At 47.1% G+C, this 22,642-nt stretch overlaps 1 protein-coding gene across 6 annotated transcripts in view; it reads left to right on the top strand.

Moving 5' to 3' along the window:
* Nucleotides 1-20,907, top strand: part of arhgap12b (Rho GTPase activating protein 12b) — a 51,638-nt gene extending 30,731 nt beyond the window's left edge. For 3 of the 6 annotated variants that reach the window (XM_070986518.1, XM_070986519.1, XM_070986520.1), the window contains exons 3-18: nt 10,236-10,508; nt 11,736-11,876; nt 12,061-12,141; nt 12,655-12,777; nt 13,924-13,998; nt 14,400-14,461; nt 14,556-14,637; nt 16,209-16,313; nt 16,412-16,510; nt 16,767-16,869; nt 16,957-17,076; nt 17,168-17,266; nt 18,000-18,077; nt 18,238-18,372; nt 18,503-18,608; nt 19,310-20,907. In XM_070986518.1, the coding sequence (XP_070842619.1) occupies nt 10,236-10,508; nt 11,736-11,876; nt 12,061-12,141; nt 12,655-12,777; nt 13,924-13,998; nt 14,400-14,461; nt 14,556-14,637; nt 16,209-16,313; nt 16,412-16,510; nt 16,767-16,869; nt 16,957-17,076; nt 17,168-17,266; nt 18,000-18,077; nt 18,238-18,372; nt 18,503-18,608; nt 19,310-19,484 (1,857 nt within the window). In that variant the 3' untranslated portion in view covers nt 19,485-20,907. The remainder of the gene's footprint in view (nt 1-10,235; nt 10,509-11,735; nt 11,877-12,060; nt 12,142-12,654; nt 12,778-13,923; nt 13,999-14,399; nt 14,462-14,555; nt 14,638-16,208; nt 16,314-16,411; nt 16,511-16,766; nt 16,870-16,956; nt 17,077-17,167; nt 17,267-17,999; nt 18,078-18,237; nt 18,373-18,502; nt 18,609-19,309) is intronic. The other 3 variants (XM_070986521.1, XM_070986523.1, XM_070986522.1) reach the window with 3 other exon arrangements.
* The last annotated feature ends 1,735 nt before the right edge of the window (nt 20,908-22,642 follow it).

Genomic DNA, 22,642 nt, shown 5'->3' with positions numbered 1-22,642 from the left:
CACACCAGAGGACGCTGAGACAAGACATGCCCAGGTGCTGCAGGGACACAGGTGCCGCCACCCCAAGCGGCTTGTTACACAAATCATAACATGTACGCTGACAGTAAGCAGCAATGCAAGGACACGATCTCAGATTCTGTGTCTTGCAACTGTGCATCCTCGCACACCCACACACACACACGCACACACACACGCACACACACACGCACACACGCACACACGCACACACGCACACACGCACACACACGCGCACACACGCGCACACACGCGCACACACCAAACAGCAGCTGTATGCTCCTGCTGCACAGACCTGGTGATATTTGAGACACACACACACATTCTTAAACACTCCAGGAATGTCTCCATATGCTTTAAAGAGAGGAACTGGACTAAAAAGGAGATGTCTGGCTGATTCTGGCTCGTCTGTGTTTGTTTTCATGCTTCGACTCAAGTTGGAGCCCCAAATGGAAGCCAAACCCTGTGATCCATTGGGTGCCTATAAAATAACCATGGACGTGTTGTCCCAGATATGAATTGTTTGATTCCCTCGCTCTAGTTAAGCTCGCTTACTGGCACACTCGTACTGCAGAATCTGCGGCCCAGGACGGCAGACTGGTTCTTGGCCAATGACAGCGTCTCCCCATATGCACATGAGAGTGCGCAAGAGGGAGGGGAGCTGCAGGCTTCCCCCGTCCTCAAAATTCTCCCTCCCTAGCTCATTAACATTTCAAGAGGAAAATGTGATTGGAGAGGCAGTGTGCGGCACAGTAAACCCCTTCTGTTACTCACACAGAAGACATGAAGACAGCAGAGATGCTGCTCGCACAGTCTTCGGTCTGCAAAGTACCCGAAATTATGTAAACCAGATCAGCTTGACACCAGAACTCAAGATGAGCTGTCAATCGCAGCTTGTTTTCTACATGATTATACCATTCTGTGCTCTAATCTGGTAAAGTGGCAGCCTTGAAGCTTCTTTGTCTGCAGTATCCAAGCAGCAGCAGCAGCAGCAGCAGCAGCAGCAGCAGCATCTATTAGACCAGTTGCAGACACCGCATCCATGGAGCTACTAGAGGTTTATCAGGAGCGGGTGTATTTCCACAGACACAAAGTGACATTTTAGCCGAGCGCTATCAGCTCAGGACCAAAAAGGTTAATTGCTCTCGTCTCTGTCAGGTTGTGGGCCGTGCCGAATCCTCTGATCCATGAAATGAAAGTAGCTGTCGTCATCCTGACGAGTGAAAAGATGCTGACTCACTTTCATCTCAGGGTTTTTTTGGATTTTCTGGGCTTTCACTCAAAAACCGCGGTCGTGTCTTGCTGACCTGTGTGTGTGTGTGTGTGTGTGTGTGTGTGTGTGAGTTGCATTTGTAAGTCAATATTCAAATTCCATTAACATTTCCTCCTACCCACACTCCCTTTGAATCTTTTTCACCCTAAGATGAATATTAGGTGTTTTTAAGCACGATGCCTCGCTGAGCTACCGTGCAGGGCTGGAGCTGGTTGTGAAGGAAAGCGAGAAGCGGCGTGTGTGATCGTAAGCATCTGCTCTTGCTCTTGTGTTCACGTTGATACGTGTGTGTCAGTCTGCTTATGAAGAGAGCTCTTGATGGTGTGTGTGTGTGTGTGTGGGGGGGGGGGGGGGTTTGGCTTGTGAAATGCCACAAATGTGATGATGGGGGAGTGGGCGAATGTGGTCTGACACCCAGTGAGGTGGAAATGTAGGTTAATCTGCTCATATGGACACAGCCATCATGATCAGCAGCATACCTCCTGGAGCAGAGGGAGGGTGGGTGGGGGTGGGCGTTGGCTGAGCCCGGGAGAGGGCAGAGAGAAAGGGAGAGAATGGCCAAAGAGGTTTGGTGCATGATTACTGGAGGATGCTGTAGGGGGAAAAGGGCAGGGAGGGTGTGCTGTGTGTATTTGTGTGTGTGTGTGTGTGTGTGTGTGTGTGTGTGTGTGTGTGTGTGTGTGTGTGTGTGTGTGTGTGTGTGTGTGTGTGTGTGTGTGTGTGTGTGTGTGTGTGTGTGTGTGTGTGTGTGTGTGTGTGTGTGTGTGTGCTAGAGAGGGGAAAAAGAAGTGAAAGATGAAGGAGGTGGGAAGAGGTCAATGGAGAAAGATGAGAGGACTGAGGACAAAAGAACAGAGGGAGCGGCGTGGATTGATGCATTGGCTCTGAGGTGGCGTGACCCCCCCCACCCCCACCCCCACCCCCAGCCCCTGCGGTCCATCTTCAAACACTCCTCTGCGGGACTGCCTGATTGGCCAGGTGTCGCCATGGTCACGGATGCAGCTCCGTCAGTCACCGTGCCACCTCTCCCCACCACCCCACCACCCCACCACAGCTCCTTTAACCTGCTTCCATCTAATTCAATTACACAATCACATTATGTAACATAGTTAGGGGCAATGCACACACACTCTGAGGTGTGACACTGATGCAGGCGCCATCTGTGACAGAAAGAGCTTTTAAACAAAACGCAGGCTAATTATTTTAGCCTTACTGCTGCGACAGTGTCCACAGCCTTTAACATGAAACACGGCCACCTTCAGACTATATCTGTGTGTGCTCGGGCAAGCTGGTGTGGCAAGAAATGTAAAGACATGTCCACGTCCTGTAAGACAAATTATTCGAAAGAGAATTCAAAAGAAAAGATGTGCAGACATATAGTCACACGGCGGTTGCAAGTGTGTTTGGCACACCTAGTAAACCTCCCTCATTGATATACAATTCAACAGCACCGATAATTGCAGCCTCCACAGCAACCGTACAGATGAAGCAGCACAAAAACTGAACATTGTAACCTTCAGTTGTGTCCAGGAGGATACAGCCAGGCTTTTTGACCTTCTGTTTTGCCAATTTGGACACTTTTAGTCTAATGTCATTGTCTAGATGACATGTTGTATCACAGCATTCTTAACCTTACAAGGTTGTGCGCTTTCATATCGTACCAGCAGGTCAGTGATACATGCTGGTGCTGTGTCATTTAGCTATTTACGTGCGGTGCAAGCATTAAGATTTTCTCTTAGAAGCCAGTGTTGGGTCTGAAGAGCTGATCGAATGTGCTCCACTGTCTTTGTCTCTGTGTGGATCCTGGCAGCAGCAGCGTTGTCAGTCAGCAGCACATTCTGAATCAGCTGCAGCAACATGACGGAATCGCATCACAGTCTCTGTCCGAGACAACCGAAAGAATGAAGCGTTCGCGCTGCTTCTGCGTGGGATGTCTTCAGCGTGACTGCGCGGCGTGCGTTGCTGCTGCATGGATACAAATGATGTCTCAGAGTGCAGCATGGAGATGCTGCAGAGTGGGCTGCCATGTGTGCATCCAGAGAAAGCCCTCCCCCTCACGATGCTCTCCTCATGGCCACATGCATTTGATGGAGACTCCCACCCACTCACTAGCGCCCCGCTTCCCGTCCTCCCTCCTGACCCGAGAGAGACACCTAGTGGACTCTGGGTGCACCTACAGCCTTGCGTCCCCGCTGCCCTCACCCTGACCTGCACTTCTTTACCAGCAGAATAATTTATGGTGCGAGGCGCAGGCAGTTTCTAGTGATTGTACAAGCACAGTGGGATAGGTGGATAGACCGGAGGTGGGGGGAGGGGGGGGGGGGCACAGAATAGTATTCCCAACCTGGTGATAAATAAATAAAGGGCTACAGTAAGCTGTGTTTCACGCAGCAGAGCATAATCTCATCAGGCTCCATTAACAAGCCAATTCTCATCAGGTCTTTTGCTTTTGCTGCATGCGTCTCTTCTCCTCTGCCTCCACATTAGACCTTTCTGAGTTGAATTAATCACACATTTCCATGCTAGGTGTGCCTACACACTCTGCAGGCTGCGGAATGCATTCAAATGCAGTTTGCAGGGATTCTATACTGTAGTCTGAAACTCATTTATCATGGCCGTGCAGACAGACCACTGCTGCTGTGGAGACTGTTCTGCATTCAACACATCTCTCTCTCTCTCTCCTCACTGCTGCCTGTATCTCTCACTCCATCCATCCCTCATACGCTCCTCTCTCCCCTGAGCTGTATGAGCGATCCCTCCCACCCCCTCAGGCCTTCTCTATTTTTAATTACCTGTCAGAGACCCTGGGTCTCGATCCCCAGCCTCCCCGCCCCCCTCTCGTCTCATTCACTTCAAACTAGCCAGGAATCCGCCCGTGAGACGATGGCGAGGAGAGGTTTCCGATCAGGCAGTCATTGAGAGGACTGCCAGTGCATTGTGGGAAGGATTCATCACTGACCACGGATATGAACGTGTGAAAGATTGTTGTCATGAGAGTTATTGAGCCGATGATATCTGTTGTGGCTCATTGCAGATAAACTGTGCCTCTATCTGCTGGTCAGTGTTCAGGACTGTTCAGAGTGTTCGTGTAAACTACATCACATGTAAAGAAGCAAAGTAGCCAGTAGTAGTAGCCAGAACATGATGAATAAGTTAATACGTAAGACTTTACACTGTGTATGCTGCCCACATCATGTTTCAGTATAGTCCAGATTTTTTTCTTTAAACTTGCATTACTTATGTTTTTTGTCCACCTGGGGGAAGCACAACAGGCAATAAACACAACACACATGTATTATTACTTCATAAGGTCTTATTAACGCATTAAAGGAGCAGCGTTAGCTTTCATTTGAAGATGTGTTTCTGGCCTCCTGACAAATGAAAGTCCAATATTCAGCCTTCTGTTATTATGTTTTGGTCTCCTCCAGCTCCTGAGGGGGGAAATATGTGGCTCTGAGCCAAAACAGTGAAGTTGAATGAGCTGAAAAGACCCTTAAAAGTTCTGTAGAGCTGAGGCCAACGCTGAGGGTTTGACATTACAGGCAACACTTCTCACATCCCACATAAAATATTGATTAGTGCATCTTTAAGTTTTTAAGACTGAAGGTTTAAGGGATTGCACAGGTGGTTCAGGTAATCCCTCTCAGGTAGACATGAAAGAAAGAAGTAAGAGAAAATACACACTCACATCTCAGATTCAGTCATTTGGACACATTCAATGTTCTATATAAGAAGCTGTTTACGTGAAAAATGAATATTGGCTGATAAATTGTGTATCATCAGATAAAAGCCTTGTAAACTTCCTGTTTCTGGTGTTAGAAGAAGAAATTAAATGAAAGATCTGACATTACAGCATGCATTGCATAATGCTTAGAGGACTGTTGAAGTAGAAAAGTACTAACTGACAACAGCATACCTGTTCTCATAGTATTATTTACCTCATCACTTCTTGATCCCAGCCTGAACAGGTGGGTTATCATTTCTCTGCAGGTGAAGATTGTTCAACTGTGTCAAGGCCTTTTTTTTTCTCAAACTATGCAACAGCTTGCTCAGTCGATCATGTCCTCGGCGCTCATTTGTTCACGTGAAAGATGAGAGCAGGACGAAGGCCGTGCACAGGAGTGATGGGTGGTGTTATCTTTCCTCTCTGCTCGGCTGTGCGGAGCATACTGGCCTGGTTTAAATATAGAGGCTGGCCTGTGGTGAAACAGTCCGAACTGCCAGTGTGTCTGTCAACACGTCTGTCAGTGCCCAGTTTGACTCTAACACACAAAATCAAGCTGTGACGGAGGAAGCTCTGAGTTTTTTGCTGTAATTTCCTGTTGTGTTAGAGGAGTGTGTTTGCTGGGCGGTCGGATCCTGTTCCCCTTTCCCTCTGTCACAGGCCGTCTCAAATTCCCTCCTACCTTCAACCGGACTGTCACACAGCCAAAAGGGCTGACAGAAAAAAGGGACTGTGTGTGTGTGTGTGTGTGTGTGTGTGTGTGTGTGTGTGTGTTGGAGGCAGGTGAAGCCACAGGGGTCGGCGTGCTTCCTGTCACTGTTGACGGCCGACGTGAGGTCGCCATGCGTCGTGCATTCAGTATATTCAGAGGTTACAGGAGAGCCAGCGAGGATGATGACGACGTGTTTGTGTGCAGCTCTGGATACAAGGTGAAACAACAGACAGGGGGCCTGAAATGAGACCTGATGGACATGGAAATATGTGGCCTGTCTTCATCTAAAAATAGTCCAGAGGGTGTATTTTCTGTGTCCTGGCAGGTATCTTTGCAGTGCATCTTTTGCCAAAAGTTGGATTTCATGTCCGTAACAGTTCATTTCCTGGTGTCCTTTTCCTCAAACTGTCCATTTACATGTTGGAGGACTTTTCATCAGAAGCTGGCAGGCACCACCAGCATTGTTAAATTGAATTCCAGGTAGCATTAATAACGTCCTAACAAAAGTTAGTCGGTCTGAATCCTGCAGATACTATGTGACTGCAGGCTGCCAGCGAAACACTTGATGTTGAGTTCAGTCCTCTGCTATTCCAAGCATGCGTTGGACTTCTCTCTCGGCATATGGTGCACGTTGCATAAGGCTTTTCTGTCTCATGCAGAACAGTCCATTTTTGCAAAAGAGGGCACCCATTGTCTCTTGACATCAGTTCTATTTTCAGTTTGTTGCTCGGTTTCAAGGGAGCAGTTAGTCATCCAGTTTTCTTTGTAAAAAGGTTGTTAAAGGTATAGTGCCAAAGCCCAGCTGATGGCTATTGACTGGGTGAGTGTTTTTGGCTGGTTTGTATTTATCACAGATATGCTAACATTTAGTAATACAGCTGAGGCTTATGGGAGTGTTATGGCGTTGCTAATAATGAGTCATGACCTGGATGACTGAGAATCTTTGGTCAGTTCTGACTGTTCTTCTTCTGCCTCTTCACTTCATGGTGCTGTGATACTTTATAGCTAAACTATCTCTTTAAGTACAGGTGATGACATACTGCCTGGAAAGGCAGCATGAGTAATTTGAGGTTAAATGATGGCCGCCTGTGGACCCTCCACTCTGTCCGAAACGATTGCCATCTGAATGAAAGTGGAGGCTGCAGCAAAATGTTTTGTTTTAACGTCTGTCAAAATGGACGTTATGTCTTGTTAATTGCTTCTCCAGCGGATGCACTTTGGTTTGTCTGGCCTGAGTGGAATCTGAATAGATTTGACCCCAGCCTCGCTCCTCAGGCCACACTCAATCATCTGCATTTAGACCTGATCATTACCACATTATTCCCCAAAAACCCAATTAAAGCCGTGGCTCCCCGGCTCCATTCCGGTTGTGACAGATGAGTCTGAACCCGAGTTCAGCCAAACCGTCATCTCTCAGCGGTTCGCCTCCATGCTGGAGCACTTGCTGTGTGTTGGACTGAAGCGGAGAAGCAGCGGGTAAACCTAACTGAAAACAGCAGGAACCTTTCCTCTGCTCCCGCCTGTGTGCAGGATATTAAATAATAATTTATGTGAAAAATATTCCTGTTATTCCAAGACCGGCAGGAAGTCCCATCTGTGTCCTGAAAGCGGTTCAAATCCTCCAACTGAAGCGCCCCCATCCACCCCACACCACCCCACCCCCCACATTCCTCACCTGCAGCACACCTGCGTCTGCTCGGGTCTTTACCCGCTCTGTGTTTTACACAGTGTTTGGTGCTGGATCTCCCCTAGAGACACGAGGCTGGCATCACTCTCACAGACTCAGCTCTGCTCCGAAATATTTTTCAGAAGCATCCACGACGCTGTGAAATTGTCTGAGCTGTCGCCACGGAAACGTCGCTTTGTGGCTTTTGTGGTGTGACCTTCGCGTGCTGCCAAGTTTTCAAAGATGGCTGTTAGAACTGTCTTTGAAGTGTGTCTGCGCTGACACTGCAGCGCCACGTTTGTGTGTCAGTTTATTGTGTTGACTCTTCTTAGCTGTTAAGTCATTTAGAAACTAGCTTCTGCAGTGAAACAGCACTCTGACACTCATTGAGTTTTCCTTATATACCTCACCAACACCGGCCCTCTGCTCAGAAGCAGTCTCTGTCTTATCTCCCCGTCTACTTCCCCTTCCTCCTCGGTTTGTTTCCTCACTCTTGCCACCCTCATTTTAACCAACCCTCTTTGTGCAATTCGAAGCATTGTTGATGGCAGCATGGTTGTGTCACAGAAAAGTGACCACATGCTGCAACGTTCATCCTGTCAAAATGCAGATTTTTTTTTTCGTCTGCTCGTTTGTTGCAGGGACATGGACTCATTTAATCAGAATGATCTTCTTATCTGTTAGTTAGTAATGTGTTGATGCAGTGCAGTGAGCTCCATGTGAGCTCTCAGCTTCAGATCTGTAGGAGGTCATGCGTGCTTTGATGAAGCTGCAGCGTCATCCAGCAAAGCACCGCGTCGGCTAATCAGATAAACGCAAGCTCACATCTTGTCTCGTTTACCTCCCCATCGTTGTGATGAAACATAACATGGTTGCCACGGCGATAGCTTGACTTGTAACATCTTCTGTGTTTATGATGAAGTGTCATGCAGCGTTTTGGCATCTGATAAGCCGCTTAACACGTCGTCTGTCACTCCTGCCGCTGCGCTTCCTTTCCTCATTGTATTTCATCGCAGCTCAGCTCAGCCCAGCCTCCTGCACCACGTTAGCTCTGGGCTGTTCTCCGTCTGATTCCTGCAAACACCTTAATCACCTGCCTCTGTAAATGTTCTCTAGTTCAGCTCAAGCTGGTCCAGAGCTCTGCACAAAGCCTGTAAACAAAAGCTAGCATAGATTGCACATAGGGCTGGGCAATTTGGCTGAAAACTGTATCACGATATAAGTGTTTTATATCGGTCGATATCGATAATTATTGATATTTTTTATTACCTATTTAAAATAAGAACCAGGAGAAATTAAACATTAAATTGAAACATTTTTATTTTAAATTTAACCTTCCTCTGATTATAATGGTGCTGCGGTTGCAGATGTTGTTGGACGTTGGCAGACGTTGGCGAATACGGCTGCGCTCCAAAGAGTGAGCGCGGCTAAGGTGGTTGAATAAGTTTGTGGTATTACCGGTCTTGGTGGGGATGACAGTCTTGCATAATTTACAGACCACATTGGTCTGACTACGGTCCGACTTATAAAATCCAAAAAACTCCATACTGGTGAGCTGACTTTCCCTGTCGACAATTTCTTCGCTCGCTGCAGCGCTCACTTTCTATTTCTCATCTCACGCCTCACGAAGCATCAAACACGAGACACTGAGATGGCGCAACCGAACTTGATACTGTTACGTGATTGGCGTGTTAGCGTGTCACTCCCACTGATCAGCGGTTACTCCCTACGTTGCTCGGTTACCTGAGAGCGAGTGTCTTTGTTTATGCAACCAACCTTGCTTCGCAACTGTTTCTTCCGACGAAGAAAAAAATTATCGAATGTTTTATCGAACATATTTTTTATTGATCTTGATTACGTGTCTATCGCGAGACATATCGTTTTATCGCCCAGCCCTAATTGCACGTTGGTCCTATTTTAGCTACTCTCCACTGGTTCCTTGTCAGGATTGATTTTAAAGCTTTATCTTGACATACAGTTTCTTAAAAGCAACGATTTCTGTCTGTTCAAAGCTCGAGGCAGAAATCTAAAGGTGATCATAAACAGACTGGACAGTGACCATCTTTAAAACGCATCTTAAAATCCTTGTTTTCCCTGTCTTTCTCTTGATTTTATGCCTTGTCATTTTGAGTTCTGCACTTAATTGTACTTCTCTTCATATTTCGCCTTCTCTTTCTCTTCCCGTAAATCACTCAGTAACTTCTGTTTTGAAAGGTCTTATATGAGTAAAGCTTGCATGCTAACACCAGTAGCCCTTTATGTTCATAGCATTTATCTCTGCTCTCTGAATAGACAGATAAAAGATTATGTAAGTGTGCTGAGTCCATCTGGTTTGAGGACCTGATTAGAATCGGACAGATATGATTTTAAAGTATCTGCAAGCCACATGTGGCATCCGATGTGATCAGCAGCTGCATCCTGCCGTGCAGACTGTCAGAGAGACTCATAGCTCATCGCCTCACCTTCATGCTCTTTGAAAGAAGGTTGGAATTTTGCAGCTAAACGCGCATGTTTGTGATTTTGACTTTTAACAGCTCAGCTTGTTACATTCCACAGTCCCTTTCCACGATGTGATAGCTGCTGGTTTCTGTGCTGCGCAGGCCCAACGTTCCCACAGATCCTTAGATCTCAGCACACTCAGTCATTTCAGGGCTACTTCTGGTTGTGGAATTCCTGGAATATCATGACATTTTCAGAAGAAAACCAGGACACTCAGAGTCACTGTAGACATGAGGGAACATCAGCTGAAAACAGCAGAAAGTGCAATGTTCAGATCTTAAATAAGCTCTTGAGGAGGTGTGCATGATCTGACCTCCTCTCTGCTTTCCTTTTGTTCTTCCACCAGACAACATCACCTACAGGTCAGGGCCGGTCCGACTCTCCGGTCTACACCAACCTCCAGGAGCTGAAGATCTCTCAGTCCAGCCTGCCACCCGTCCCGTCCAGCTCCCCCCTTCACATCCTGGGCGACTGGGAGACCCACAAAGACCTGAGTGGCAGGCATTTCTACTACAACCGCGCCACCGGAGAGCGCACCTGGAAGCCGCCGCGCACCAGGGACACGAGCGGCAGCACCAGCAGCATCCGAGGAGACAGCCAGGGCACAGTGGAGAGTGAGGTGAGGGTCGCTTAAACCAGTCGAAGCCGTTTCGTTATGTTTTGCTTAGCATATAATCTGTAAAAGACATCTAACTTTGAGACGAAACACACACAAAACTGCAACAAATCAGCTTCTTCGCTCTGCAGACACACATTAGCGATCCCTTTATGAAGCACAAGGTTCATCTGTTCAGTTTATATGTGAGAAGCTGCAGCCATAGTAGCAGAGCACACAAACAGTGTGTAGATGAAGCCTTAAACAAACAGGCTGCGGTGACGGTGTGGTGGACCTCAAAGGACTTTTAAAATGCTGTTGTGGTCTCTGAAGGTAGGGAAACATGAGTGCCTTTGAAAGGGCGATGTTGAGATTTCCTGTCAGGTTGTAGCTTCCTGACTCACTGTCCAACACTGCCCTCATGTGGTGGTTTGGTTTATTGCAGGACCATGTACTGAAGAGTAATGGCTAATTATTATCGTGGTCTTATTATGAATGAGTGCTGACTTGATGAGTGAACCAAAAGAAAATGAATCAACATATATTTGAATTGTTTAATTCATAGTTAAAGCAGGTCACACCTTCTCATGTGAGGATTTTTTTTTTACATTTTATAGAGCAGATTCATTGATGTGTGAAATATACAGGTTAATTAGTAATAGATGGCAATAAGGATGAGCAGCAGCTATAGTTATGACAGATGTGTCATTTGTATGAGCAGTGTTTTGATGTTTTGGTGGGGGTGGGGTGGAACTGTTTTCAAGGGAATAGTTTGACATTTTCAGAAATACACTTATTTACTTTTTTGATAGCATTTGGTAGATGAAAAGGTTGATATCACTGTCATGTATTTAGGGTAAGTATGAAGCTACAGGGAGCAGCTGGTTAGCTCAGCTAAGCAAGACTGGAAACAGGCAGAAACAGCTAGCCTGGCTCAGTCCAAAGGTAAGATAATGTGCCTACCAGCCCCTCTAAAGCTCTGTTCACACATTACTCTGCACTTTGTTTGTTATTTTTGCCCAAAAACTGAACTGTAAAAGCACCAGTTTGAGAGAGCCAGGCTAATGGTTTCCAGTCTTTGTAACATTACTGCAAAGCTAGCCAAGCTAAGCAGCTCTTGTAGCTAAAGGAGAAGCTCAAAGGAGCATAAAACAGACATACAAAAGTAAAAGGGTTGTAACGTATTCATGGACATATTTGTTGACAACAGTGAACCACCATGTCTCATTAAGTGTCTCTGTGTCTCTTCAGCCGTTGTCCTCAGAGGAAAACTGTCACAGCACCCACTCCAGTCAGTCTGACAGCCAGTACGGGTCGCCCCCCAGAGGCTGGTCCGAGGAGCTGGATGAACACGGACACACACTCTACGTCTCTGAGTACACACAGGAGAAGGTGCAGTCCACTGATCGACCGTGCACCTTATATAGACTGATCCCTGTTGTGCAGGGACATGTCTTTGATAGTTTGACGGACACCTTCTGCATTTCGTTGTAGATTCACTCCCTGCAAATGATATCTGCATTAAATATGGTTGTTTTCCTTATTTTTGGATGCTGAACACTGTTTGTATTCGCAGTGGATAAAACACGTGGATGAGCAAGGCCGGCCTTACTACTACAGCGCTGATGGGTCCAGGTCAGAATGGGAACTACCCAAGGTAAGACTATCCTATGAACATCATCTGTGTGTCTGCTGCCTCACTCGCACCTCAGTTAAAGTCACCTCCTCTTCTTGAAAGTGGAAAATCTTCTCCGATTACATCACCTCACACCACTACCCGGTAACACACTTTTGCATGGCTACTCCTCCCACTGGTGTGTATTCTTAAGCCCTCTCCTGTCAGTGTAAGTGGATGAGAGTCTGAGGAGCTCACACAGGAGCCAAGTTTGGGTGACAGACTATTACTGGCTGTGCACCTGCTAATCCAGAGAGCTGATCACAAATCAGTAGTCCATTCTCAGACCGAGTGGACTGTAGTGCGGACATGGGTATTATCAGTGGACTTTACTGGGGACTGTTGAAGACAATGCCTGAGCTGTAAGAGAACTCCCTCTGTCCAATGGTGCTGTGGAGAGTATCAGGAGAGGTAGGACAGAGGGACGATACTGAAAGGTGAGCTGGAATAACTCTGTGTGCGTCTAAACTTCAGCCGTCCTCTCTGTCCCCGCAGTACAACATCTCCCCTCAGTCCGGAGAGGTTCCCAAGAGTCGCAGTCTGGAGAGGAAGCAGCAGGACCCCATTGTCCTCACCAAGTGGAGACACAGCACCTACGTCCTAGACCTCAACGATAAGGTAAGACACAGTGAAGACGACGGGATTCAAGAGCAGAGAGCTTGTGGCAGACTGTTGGGTCTGATTGGTGTGGACATGGGTCCCGTCTTTTCATGTGGTCTTTGTGCTACCTGTGTTATCAGCAGTGAGTTTAATCCCAGCGTACTGATGACGCTCTCAGCTCAGCAGAGACACAGGCTTACAATGGCTTAATCTGGCTCTTTTATTTGGGGATCTGGGGGGGGTGTTGTTCAAGTGGGCAGCAGGTTTAGTACCTGTGTTTACAAGTGAATGTGTTGTGATGTTGCTATCAGACAGTGAAGTTGGTGGTTTGTATTCACTCCAGCTAGTTTCTGCGCAGAGTCAGGTTGTAGGCTGACTTCCATGGAGCACGCTAATCCATTACAGCAAACATTATGCCTTTAAAAGAGTGCTGGAGAGAGTTAGTATTACACTCCTGTGAAATTGTGGGACTGACGAGAGACAAATGCCAGAAAACTACAGATGAATTTGTAGTTTCAGACTTATTTTTATCATTGCACGCACGTAAATGTTAATGAACAAGTTTGAACTGGACACCAGCAGCCCTCGATAACACCAGTCCAACTGTAGAAGGTTTCAGTGTGAGGAGAGCGTGTGGGAGGCTAACTCTGGTGGTTTCATTGCAGTTTTCTCTCAAACTCTGGCGCTTCACTTCTGACTCGAGGAGATTCCGCCTCTCTCTTTGCCGTGATAAAGTTGGTACCGCTCCCCTCCGACCCCCCTGTCTAATCAACAGACGATCCGCCCTGATTCGCTGTCAGTGTGTCCTGTAGACTTGCCTCGTTTAGAGAGCTGTGATGAAATCAAAGCCGTGCCAATCAAAGATGGCTGATTTGTTCTTAAGGTGGATTGGATGAACAGGAAAGAAGCTGCAGTTTGGAACCTCTCGCTGAATTAACACACTTTCCTCAGAAGGCCAGAATAAAAGCATGTTGTTTACAACCTCAATCTTAACTTCATCTTTACCTTTTGATGACCTTCACTAACATCCAGCACAATCTTGTGATTCCTCTGCAGGTTGCTGATCCATTTCCTCTCCTCACTGACCTCAGACTGACTCTTCATGTGTCTTGTAGTTAGCTGGTAGTTGTTAGCGACTCATCATGTTGTGCCTCTTGTTGGTAGGAGTGTGCTCCGGCGCCCAAGCAGAGCTCTCCAGACTCTGACTCCTGCCCCTCATCACCTAAGCACCCCTCGACAGTTAGTATCCCAGCTTACACCGCATCGCACCACACTGACCGCCATCCTTCTTTCGCCTGCACCCAAACACAAACATCTTCTCATCCTCTGAACGCTCCATCTCTGCATCACATTTGGCTCCTCTCACCAGCTGCATGCCACATCCCACGTCTAACTGCATCACATCTAACATGACAAAACATTTTCCAACCAGGAATGCAGCAATTTTGACCCTCCGCAGCAGCGTTAGGGTGCCCTCTGCTGGTGGTATTTGCACATAACATCAAGCAGCCCAGCCACTTCCAGCCTACAGCATTGTCCCATTCGCTTCTCAAGCCTCAGCGCTGTGTGTGTGGATGTGTGTGTATTTTCATGCATGTGTTCTAGCAGGTCCTTATCTGCGTCTGTGTCTTCCTCCTCAGCCCTCAGAGAAGTGTGGAGTCCTCAATGTCACCAAAATCACAGAGAATGGAAAGAAAGTCAGGTAGGAACTGACCAGTTTAGAACGAAGCTTTGTTTTTTTTTAAAGTCCTGATGAGCTTTTCAGAGAGTCGTCTCTGTGTTATTGTGCCGTACAGGAAGAACTGGACCTCCTCGTGGACAGTGCTGCAGGGGTCCTCCCTCCTCTTTGCCAAGGGTCAGGGGGGCAGCACCAGCTGGGTATGTATCCCATCAGCCCCAAGAGACTCGTGTTCTTGTTGGGCTTCTGAGCTTTTTTAGTGTTCCATTCATCTCTGTGTTATTTCTTTCTTCCTTATTTCTGCATAGTCATCTGTCTTCATTGCCACCTGTGCTGTGAAATGTGTCATCCTCTGTTTATTTCTCCTCTCCTCTCCTCTCCTCTCCTCTCCTCTCCTCTCCTCTCCTCTCCTCTCCTCTCCTCTCCTCCCTCCTGAAGTCTTACTACCGCAGCGGCTCCATCCCTGAGCTGCTCCTCACTCTTCTTAGCAACTGGAAGCGCTCAGTCAAGCCCCGTCCTGCTGTCTCCTATGTGAACTGTAGGCCTGTGCAGGCTGCCGCTGTATGTCCCCTCTCTCTGCATGTCTTCCTTCTTCTCCCCATCCGTCAGTCTTTTGTTCACTCCTGCTTTAGCTGACTGTGTGTGTGTGTGTGTGGAGCTTGATTTAGCTTATCCTAATTTAACCAATTCTCGTGTGCGTGATGTGAAAATGCTTGCAGTAATGAACTCACAGAGAATTATCACCTGACTTTTCTGTACCTTCTCAGCTCCGTGTGTTTTAGCATCATTTAGCTTCATGTTTAGGTTTTCAGCTCTAACCTTTACTGCTCTCAGCAGTGTTGCTTGCAGCAGCAGCAGCTGTTTTCAGAAGGCAGACAAAGGTAGAAAACAGCTGGTTAGCATAGTGGAGCATTTAGCAGCTAAAGAGCCAGATATGTGTCTCAGGAGCTGGTAGAGAATAAAACAGCTAAAGGTAGAGTGAGTATTCGACTTACACTCGTCAGGTGGACACAAACACGACTGAATAAATGTTAATGTTGCCGTTCGTCGTAATAACTTTATAAGGTGGTGATATGTCAGCAGATTTACTTCCCTCAAGTGGCAAATAAATCAGTTAACGAAGGTTTAAGTTGGATGGAAAGATTAATCTAAGCCTTGAAAGCTTTTGAAAGTTTAGATTTATTGTCTTTATTAGACCCAGTAGTAGAGAGAGACAACGACCCCCAGCTGGACACAAACCAGAGATGTTGATGTCCATTTTCAGCAATTTAGATGTTTTAAAGCTCTCTGTGGTAACCTGGAAGAACGCATGTTTGATGATGACAGGCCATCATGGTGGGGTTGAAACACAAGTGTCAGTGTGCATATGCATAATGTTCTGTGTGCCTGGAAACATTAAGTAACCTTGAAAGTCAGTTTCATGTCCAACAGTCTTAAAAAGTCTAACCCGAAGCACTGCCTGTTCATTAATATGCACCTGATATAAATAACAACTCACAGTGTGTGTGTGTGTGTGTGTGTGTGTGTGTGTGTGTGTGTGTGTGTGTGTGTGTATGAGGAGTTCCAAACAGTAATGAAGGATGTGACACCTGCTCTAACAAGCACTGTAGTCCCTGTGGTGTCTGCGCTTTTAAAAACCCTGAGAACAGGCAGAAATTCAGATCACATGTAGTTACGGGATGTTTTGAAATCTAACTTTCCATTTCTTGTTTAACATGAACATCTGATGTCAGCTGCCTGTCAGCCTCTCATACCGTTTCCTTGATTCCAGAAGTTTGGCAGCAACCAGTCGAAGCCCGAGTTCACGGTTGATCTGAGAGGGGGGTCGGTGGAGTGGGCCTCCAAGGACAAGTCGAGCAAGAAGCACGTCATCGAGGTATCGGGCGCTGTGGATCTGCTGTGGATCAACACAGACTTCATATGATTTAATGCGGTGGTTTTGGTCAGAAGTAATGTTGACTTTTCCTCCCTCAGCTGAAGACTCGTCAAGGGACGGAGCTGCTGATCCAATCAGAGATCGACAGCGTCATCAACGACTGGTACCGGGCCCTCACAGAGACCATCAACACACACGTGAGGAGACCGCTGTCGTTAGCAAAATCATGAGATGTCAGCAGTTTAATCTTTGAGCAGATTTCTTTTATCTGCACTCCCTCACTTCCTGTGCAGACCAGAGAGAGCTGAAATCAGAATGTTAACACAGTAAAAAGAGTGAACACTCAAGAGTGTGATCAGGCTGCTGCAGGCTTGGTTGGAGCGAACAGGCCTCAATAGTAAAATAAGTCTGAGTGGACTGTGTCTAATAGTGTGTGTGTGTCCTCTTCTCCAGGCCTGGGAGTCAGACGAGGCCATTGAGGAGGACATGCCCGAGTCTCCAGGAGCTGAGAAACAGGACAAGGAGAAAGACCACCGGGACTCCAAGAAGAACCGAGGTGAGACAGACTGAGACAACGTGCTGTATCCGTGCTCATCATGAGCGTCTTAAAGAAATACACTCATGCCCTGCTCATCTCCCTCAGCGATGAAGACATCCGTGAGTATGGACTCATCAGACCAGAAGAAAACCAGGATGAAGCTCAAGAAGTTCCTGATCCGTCGGCCCACCTATCAGGCTGTCCGAGACAAAGGCTACATCAAAGGTATTCAGACAGAGAGCAGCACAGGCGCCGACCCACGTGGGTTTGAAATGCAACAGCATGTAGAGACCAATGTGTGTGTTTGGTCCCTCAGATCAGGTGTTTGGCTGCAGTCTGACCAGTCTGTGCCAGCGGGAGAACACATCGGTGCCCAACTTCGTCAAAATGTGCATCGAGCATGTGGAGAACACAGGTATGAACAGCACCCATCCGACTGATCTGAATCATTTAGTCATCAGTAAGTAATGGCATCCCCTTCACACCCCTGCCTTCAGTTCAGGAGTGAGTTCAGCCTGCAGCTATTTGTTCATTCCAGTGCAAATCCAGACCTGGAAGCAGTTCCCTAAGCAGCCACCTGTGTGCAGCAGTCATCACATCACCATTATGTTTCCTGTGGACTTCTTGTCCTCTCAGTAGGCTTTGAGCCGCTGCAGAACACGCTGCGGAACAAAGCTGAGCTGACAGCACCACTTGTAGTCAGAGAGGAGAGGTCCAGTGCTAAAAACTGCTGATTCGCTCAGTGACACTGACGCTTCAGTACAAGCCCTTCAGCTTGAGGAAGCTGATTCATCGGGACCTCTGTTCTATCTCATGTAAGCCACAGGTGAATCCATTCAGCTCGCTCAGGTCTGACATCAGTTCATATCAAAGGCACAAAAACAGCGCCTCAAACTGTGTGCTTACACAAAATCTAAGGATGTCAGCATGAGTAAAAGTACCTGAATCAATGAAGCATACACCCAACATACATTAAACATAGAACAAAAGCCCAAAAACAGCTGCAGTGTTTGTAGCCTGTTCAGCTGCGTCTTTTTAACCGAAGCCATGAGGTGATGCGAGGAAATGCCAAGCGTTTGATAGGTCGACCTGTTTTTGGGGCTGTTTGTTTGAGGTCAGCGTTCCCTCCTCTCTTCCTTCTCCTGCAGGTCTCAATATTGACGGCTTATACAGAGTGAGCGGCAACCTGGCGGTGATCCAGAAGCTGCGCTTTGCTGTAAATCACGGTAGGACTCTGGTCTCTTGGCCGACCCCTAACATGCCTGAAACACCGGCTGCTTGATGTGGGATGATCCGAGCTCTCAGCACACAGAACACAGATTTGTTGATACTTGAGGTTCTGCTGTAGTAACACTTCTCTCCGTCACGCTTCCCTCCCTCCATCAGATGAGAAGGTGGATCTGAATGACAGCAAGTGGGAGGACATCCACGTCACCACTGGAGCTCTCAAGATGTTCTTCAGAGAGCTCCCTGAGCCCCTCTTCACATACGGATCCTTCAACGACTTCGTGAACGCCATCAGTGAGTAACCGCGTCCACTGTCCAGATACGCCATGACGAGGCGTTGAGACGCGCATCGCTTTTGTCCCTAATTTAGCCACAAGATGGTGCTCTGCACATGTCCGACCGGCTGTCTGTTTCTCTGCTGCAGAATGCTCCGACTACAAGCAGCGAGTGAATTCAATCAAAGACTTAATCAAGAAGTTGCCAAAACCCAACCACGACACAATGCAAGTCCTTTTTAAACACCTGCGCAGGTAAGAACAGACACACGTGACATCATTTTAGAATTCCTCTGCTCCTCATTGGACAATGTGACTCTGACCTGGTCAGCTGGAGACTGAGTGAGCGTGAGACGCTGAGGATCCGTCAGTGTGTTTATATGAAGTGCTGTTTGACTCTGCGTGTTTACCTTTCCTCTGCCTGATCGGCCTGCGGGCAAACACAAACTACAGCCACTTTAACGTGTATTCTTAGCCCGCTGGAACCAGGGGCAGTATCATATGTTCACAATGACATTTGCCGAGGTTTCCAATTTGCATTTATATGGCGTTGTGTTTGCCGTAATTCAGTACCTATGAAGCGGTGTTTCTGTAGGAAATTTATAGCGTGACATTCAGTGTATGGAGGTCTACGTATATCAGCGGGCGGATTTAATCTTCTTTTTTTTCTCTCCCTTCCATGAATATGTTATTGTTTTGTGCATCTGCATGCAAGGATGTAGATTCTATTTAAAAAGGCTATTATGCTCTAGCCTGGAGCGTTCAGTAGTGTTACAGAGTGTGTGTCGCGAGGCTTGCCTCAGCGCTCCATCTCGAGCCCCGGAGATGTGTGTGAAGGCCGTAATGTTGTTTTTCTCCATGAAACCCCGAAGCTGCGCTAAAACCAAAGGTTGTCAAACAAATTCACGCTCATCGAAGGCCGTTTGTGACACATTCCACCTCTCTGTCTCCCCCAGGGTGATCGAGCACGGGGAGGCCAACCGCATGACCACCCAGAGCGTGGCCATTGTGTTCGGGCCCACGCTGCTGCGGCCCGAGACCGAGACGGGCAACATCGCCGTCCACATGGTCTACCAGAACCAGATAGTGGAGCTCATACTGCTCGAGTACGAGAGCATCTTCGGCAGGTAGAGGGGGATGCTGGGCTTTCAGGCGCAGGCTTCTCCCCCTTTTTCCCCCTTTTCTTTGACTGAGCTGAACATTGCTGTGGACCAAGCAGTTGGGAGAAAAAAAAAAGACTTTACCTTCATTGACAGGACAGTTTATGAAAGCGTTGCACTTACGGAAGTTTTGGGGATGAATTAAAAAAAAAAAGGTGTACAGATTTCACCCGCTTTTTCAGTTGCCATTCCTGCTGCCAGTAGCGGGCCGGACGCCGACAGTGTTTGAGAGTGATGCCGTGACGACGCGTGGACGTCCGTGTGATTTGGTGGGTTTGAGTATTCAGGTGTTTTCACATACACTGGATCCCTGCGGCCAGTAATTTGAACTTAAAAGCGGAGCCAGTGGAGGACCTCGGCGGATCGCGGCGGGGCCCCGCGGCGACCTCGCCGCCCCGCTGGAGGAATGAGCTGAATCTGAACTGGCTTTCTGCGTCGTGGAGCTTTGTCTGTGATGTATCAGCCATGTGTGGTTTTGGATCAGGTGGAAAAAAATAATCAGTGTTATGTTAACAGACTGTCTTTTGGCACTTGGATGAACTGGAGTTACAGATCGTGTCCCTGACTTCCCACAGTCCCACCGACCCCCATCTACACCACCTCCCTCACCCCAGCGCCCCCTTTCAACCAGTGTTAAGCATTAACCCTGTGACACGAGTGCCCTGTGACTTGAACGGTGGAGGACAAACCCTCTGTGTGTGTGAGTGAATTAACCCTAAATGGAATAAAAGCTGAGCAGAAGCATCCTCGTCTCGCCACTTTGTACAAACTGTGTGTCGTGTAGTCTTACGTGCTTTGGTAAAGTTTCCGTTAAGCTGCCGGGGGTCATCGTCTGTGGACTTCAGTGTTGGTTTCTTCAGTGGCGGGAAACGTCACCGAGCTCCTGGTGTTACTGGAAAACAACAAAGTGGATTTCTGCGAACCACGTTACCGATTTTTACATGAATCGCCACTGTCGGCTTGACGCCCCTTCTCCTCACCGAAGCTAGCATTAAAGAGGACTCAGAGAAGGGAAACGGCACGAGAATATCTCAAAGGTCGATGTATGGGAGCATGTGGGTGCTAGAATGCAAAGAAGAGCCTTTAAAAACCTTTCAGAGCATATGTACAGTGACAGGAAGTAGTTGTTCCAGTGTGTTATAGTGACAGGTATGTATGCTTTGATGGTGAACTAGTGAAAGATGATTTTCATTTTGTAAATTTGAATTAAAAACGTGACATTACACAGATTGTGGAAGAAGAAAAAAAAACAAACACATGATCGACTGTTACTTTTGTTTGAAGGTGTATCTGGAGTGTTTGCGCATGGTCAGCTGCACATTTTGAATGTAATTTTCAGGCTAACTGCTGTTTGTGAAATTGCTATGTCTAATAAAAAAGACAAACTAAACGTCGAGGGCGTGAAGCGCGTGGTCTTTGTGTGAAGGTCTCATGGTCACAGCGGGCGGACGCGGCGGAGACGGAAAGGTGAGTCTGCTGTTTAACCTTCAATCAACTCTAATGCTTCACCTTTCCCTCGGCTTTAATTACAGAATTGAATTAATCTACTCAAATGATATCTTGGTTATTGAATTGAGTGATTAAGCTTTCATGTCTCAATCAATTATATTTCTACCTGTTAATTATGAAATGAACTGCAGTATATTTCTGGAGATTTCTCAAATGCTGCACAACCTCTGCCGCTCGGCTTCCATTAATCTGATTTCTGCGTTCTTCGAAGGCGTTTTTGTCATTACTCCTCAGGTCAAACTTGGCTGCGGACCTGAAGGGTGTGGATTAATTGATGTCTAATTAGGTAATTGCCACAGTGCCAGTTTTGATTAAGAAGCACGAGGCGGAGCGGGTGCTGAGTAAAGCTGCTTGCTGAGGGCTGCACAGAGCAGAAGACTCCGTCTAGTATTCCCTTTATTTTAACTGCAGGTTGTGTGTGCGTGTTTCTGTGTTGGGATAGCTCATTTCATACGTGTGGAAGCCCATTTCTGGTTACGAATGCTGGATTTAAAAATGCTCACATGGGGACAAAATAAGAGGAGTGAAATTTCTGACTCAAGTTGATTAAATACCAATTCCTTTGTTATGAGGTAAACTGTTATATGTCGAATGTTTGACCTTCTAAGGCAAAGCACGAAGTCAACAGTCAAAGAAGGAGCTCTGAGGGAAAATGGGTGCAAGCGTCTGAGATTCTTCACCTCTGCTGTTAAGAGCTTTTCATTCTGCAAACCGACCAATAAAACTTTGCAAGAACTTGAAACTGAAATAACTGAACACACAAAATTAAACATTTCACACAGTATCTGTAGTTTTACTATGAGTTTTGAACTTTTCTTGTGCCTAAATGTTCATATTTGTTGAGGTTATCTTCCCAAATCAATAGATATGAATGCAGTGTTTTTGTAAAGTTCTATAGATCAATCTATAGATATAGATATATATACATACAATAAGATGAATTCTACAGGTGTGCTAACTTTCCAACTATTTTTTCCTTTTCTGACACTAACGTCTTTCTACACATTCTCAGAGCACCCGGAGTCGTCTAATCCCCAGGTTTGTTTGTGTGTTTTTATCACCACGTGTTCCCTCCTCCTCCCTCTGATCACAACTATTCCTCTTTGAAGTCAAATCAAATCCCCTTCCCGCTCTTGCCTACGTGTTCATTTGCTGCCACAGGTTTGACTTACACCTCGGCTCCGGCTCTGTTTTGACAGGACGGACCACCTTGGATTCGACAAATGTGTTGGAGGCAGGTAGCACTGAATCATGTTCCCCGTTGGAAACCGCAGGCCGTTAAAACAGAGACGCAGAGGGGAGGGCCTCCAGTATTTCCAAATGAGAAAACAATTAGATCATTTCTATAATTCATGGGTGCGACCGCAGCTCAGGCCCGGGGAGGCTCTGAGTGTTTGAAGTGCTCCATATGCTTGCGGTGCTTTTCAGGCCTGATCTGCTCAGCGCTGGCCCGGCCTGCTCCGCAGAGGCTGAGGTGTGGGCAGGTAATGTGAACAAGCCATTATGGAGCATAAAAGATTTATGGGTCTTCAGCGCTCCCCTCCGCTTCATTTGCAGGTGGGCTGTCGGCAAAGTGGCTGGATGAGGAACAAAATGGTTGGGGAGTTTTTGCCACTCTGT

This window comes from Chaetodon trifascialis, chromosome 18 (assembly GCF_039877785.1).
Source record: "Chaetodon trifascialis isolate fChaTrf1 chromosome 18, fChaTrf1.hap1, whole genome shotgun sequence".
In the NCBI taxonomy this organism is placed as follows: Eukaryota; Metazoa; Chordata; class Actinopteri; order Chaetodontiformes; family Chaetodontidae; genus Chaetodon; species Chaetodon trifascialis.
This window is presented reverse-complemented; position numbering and strand designations above follow the sequence as displayed.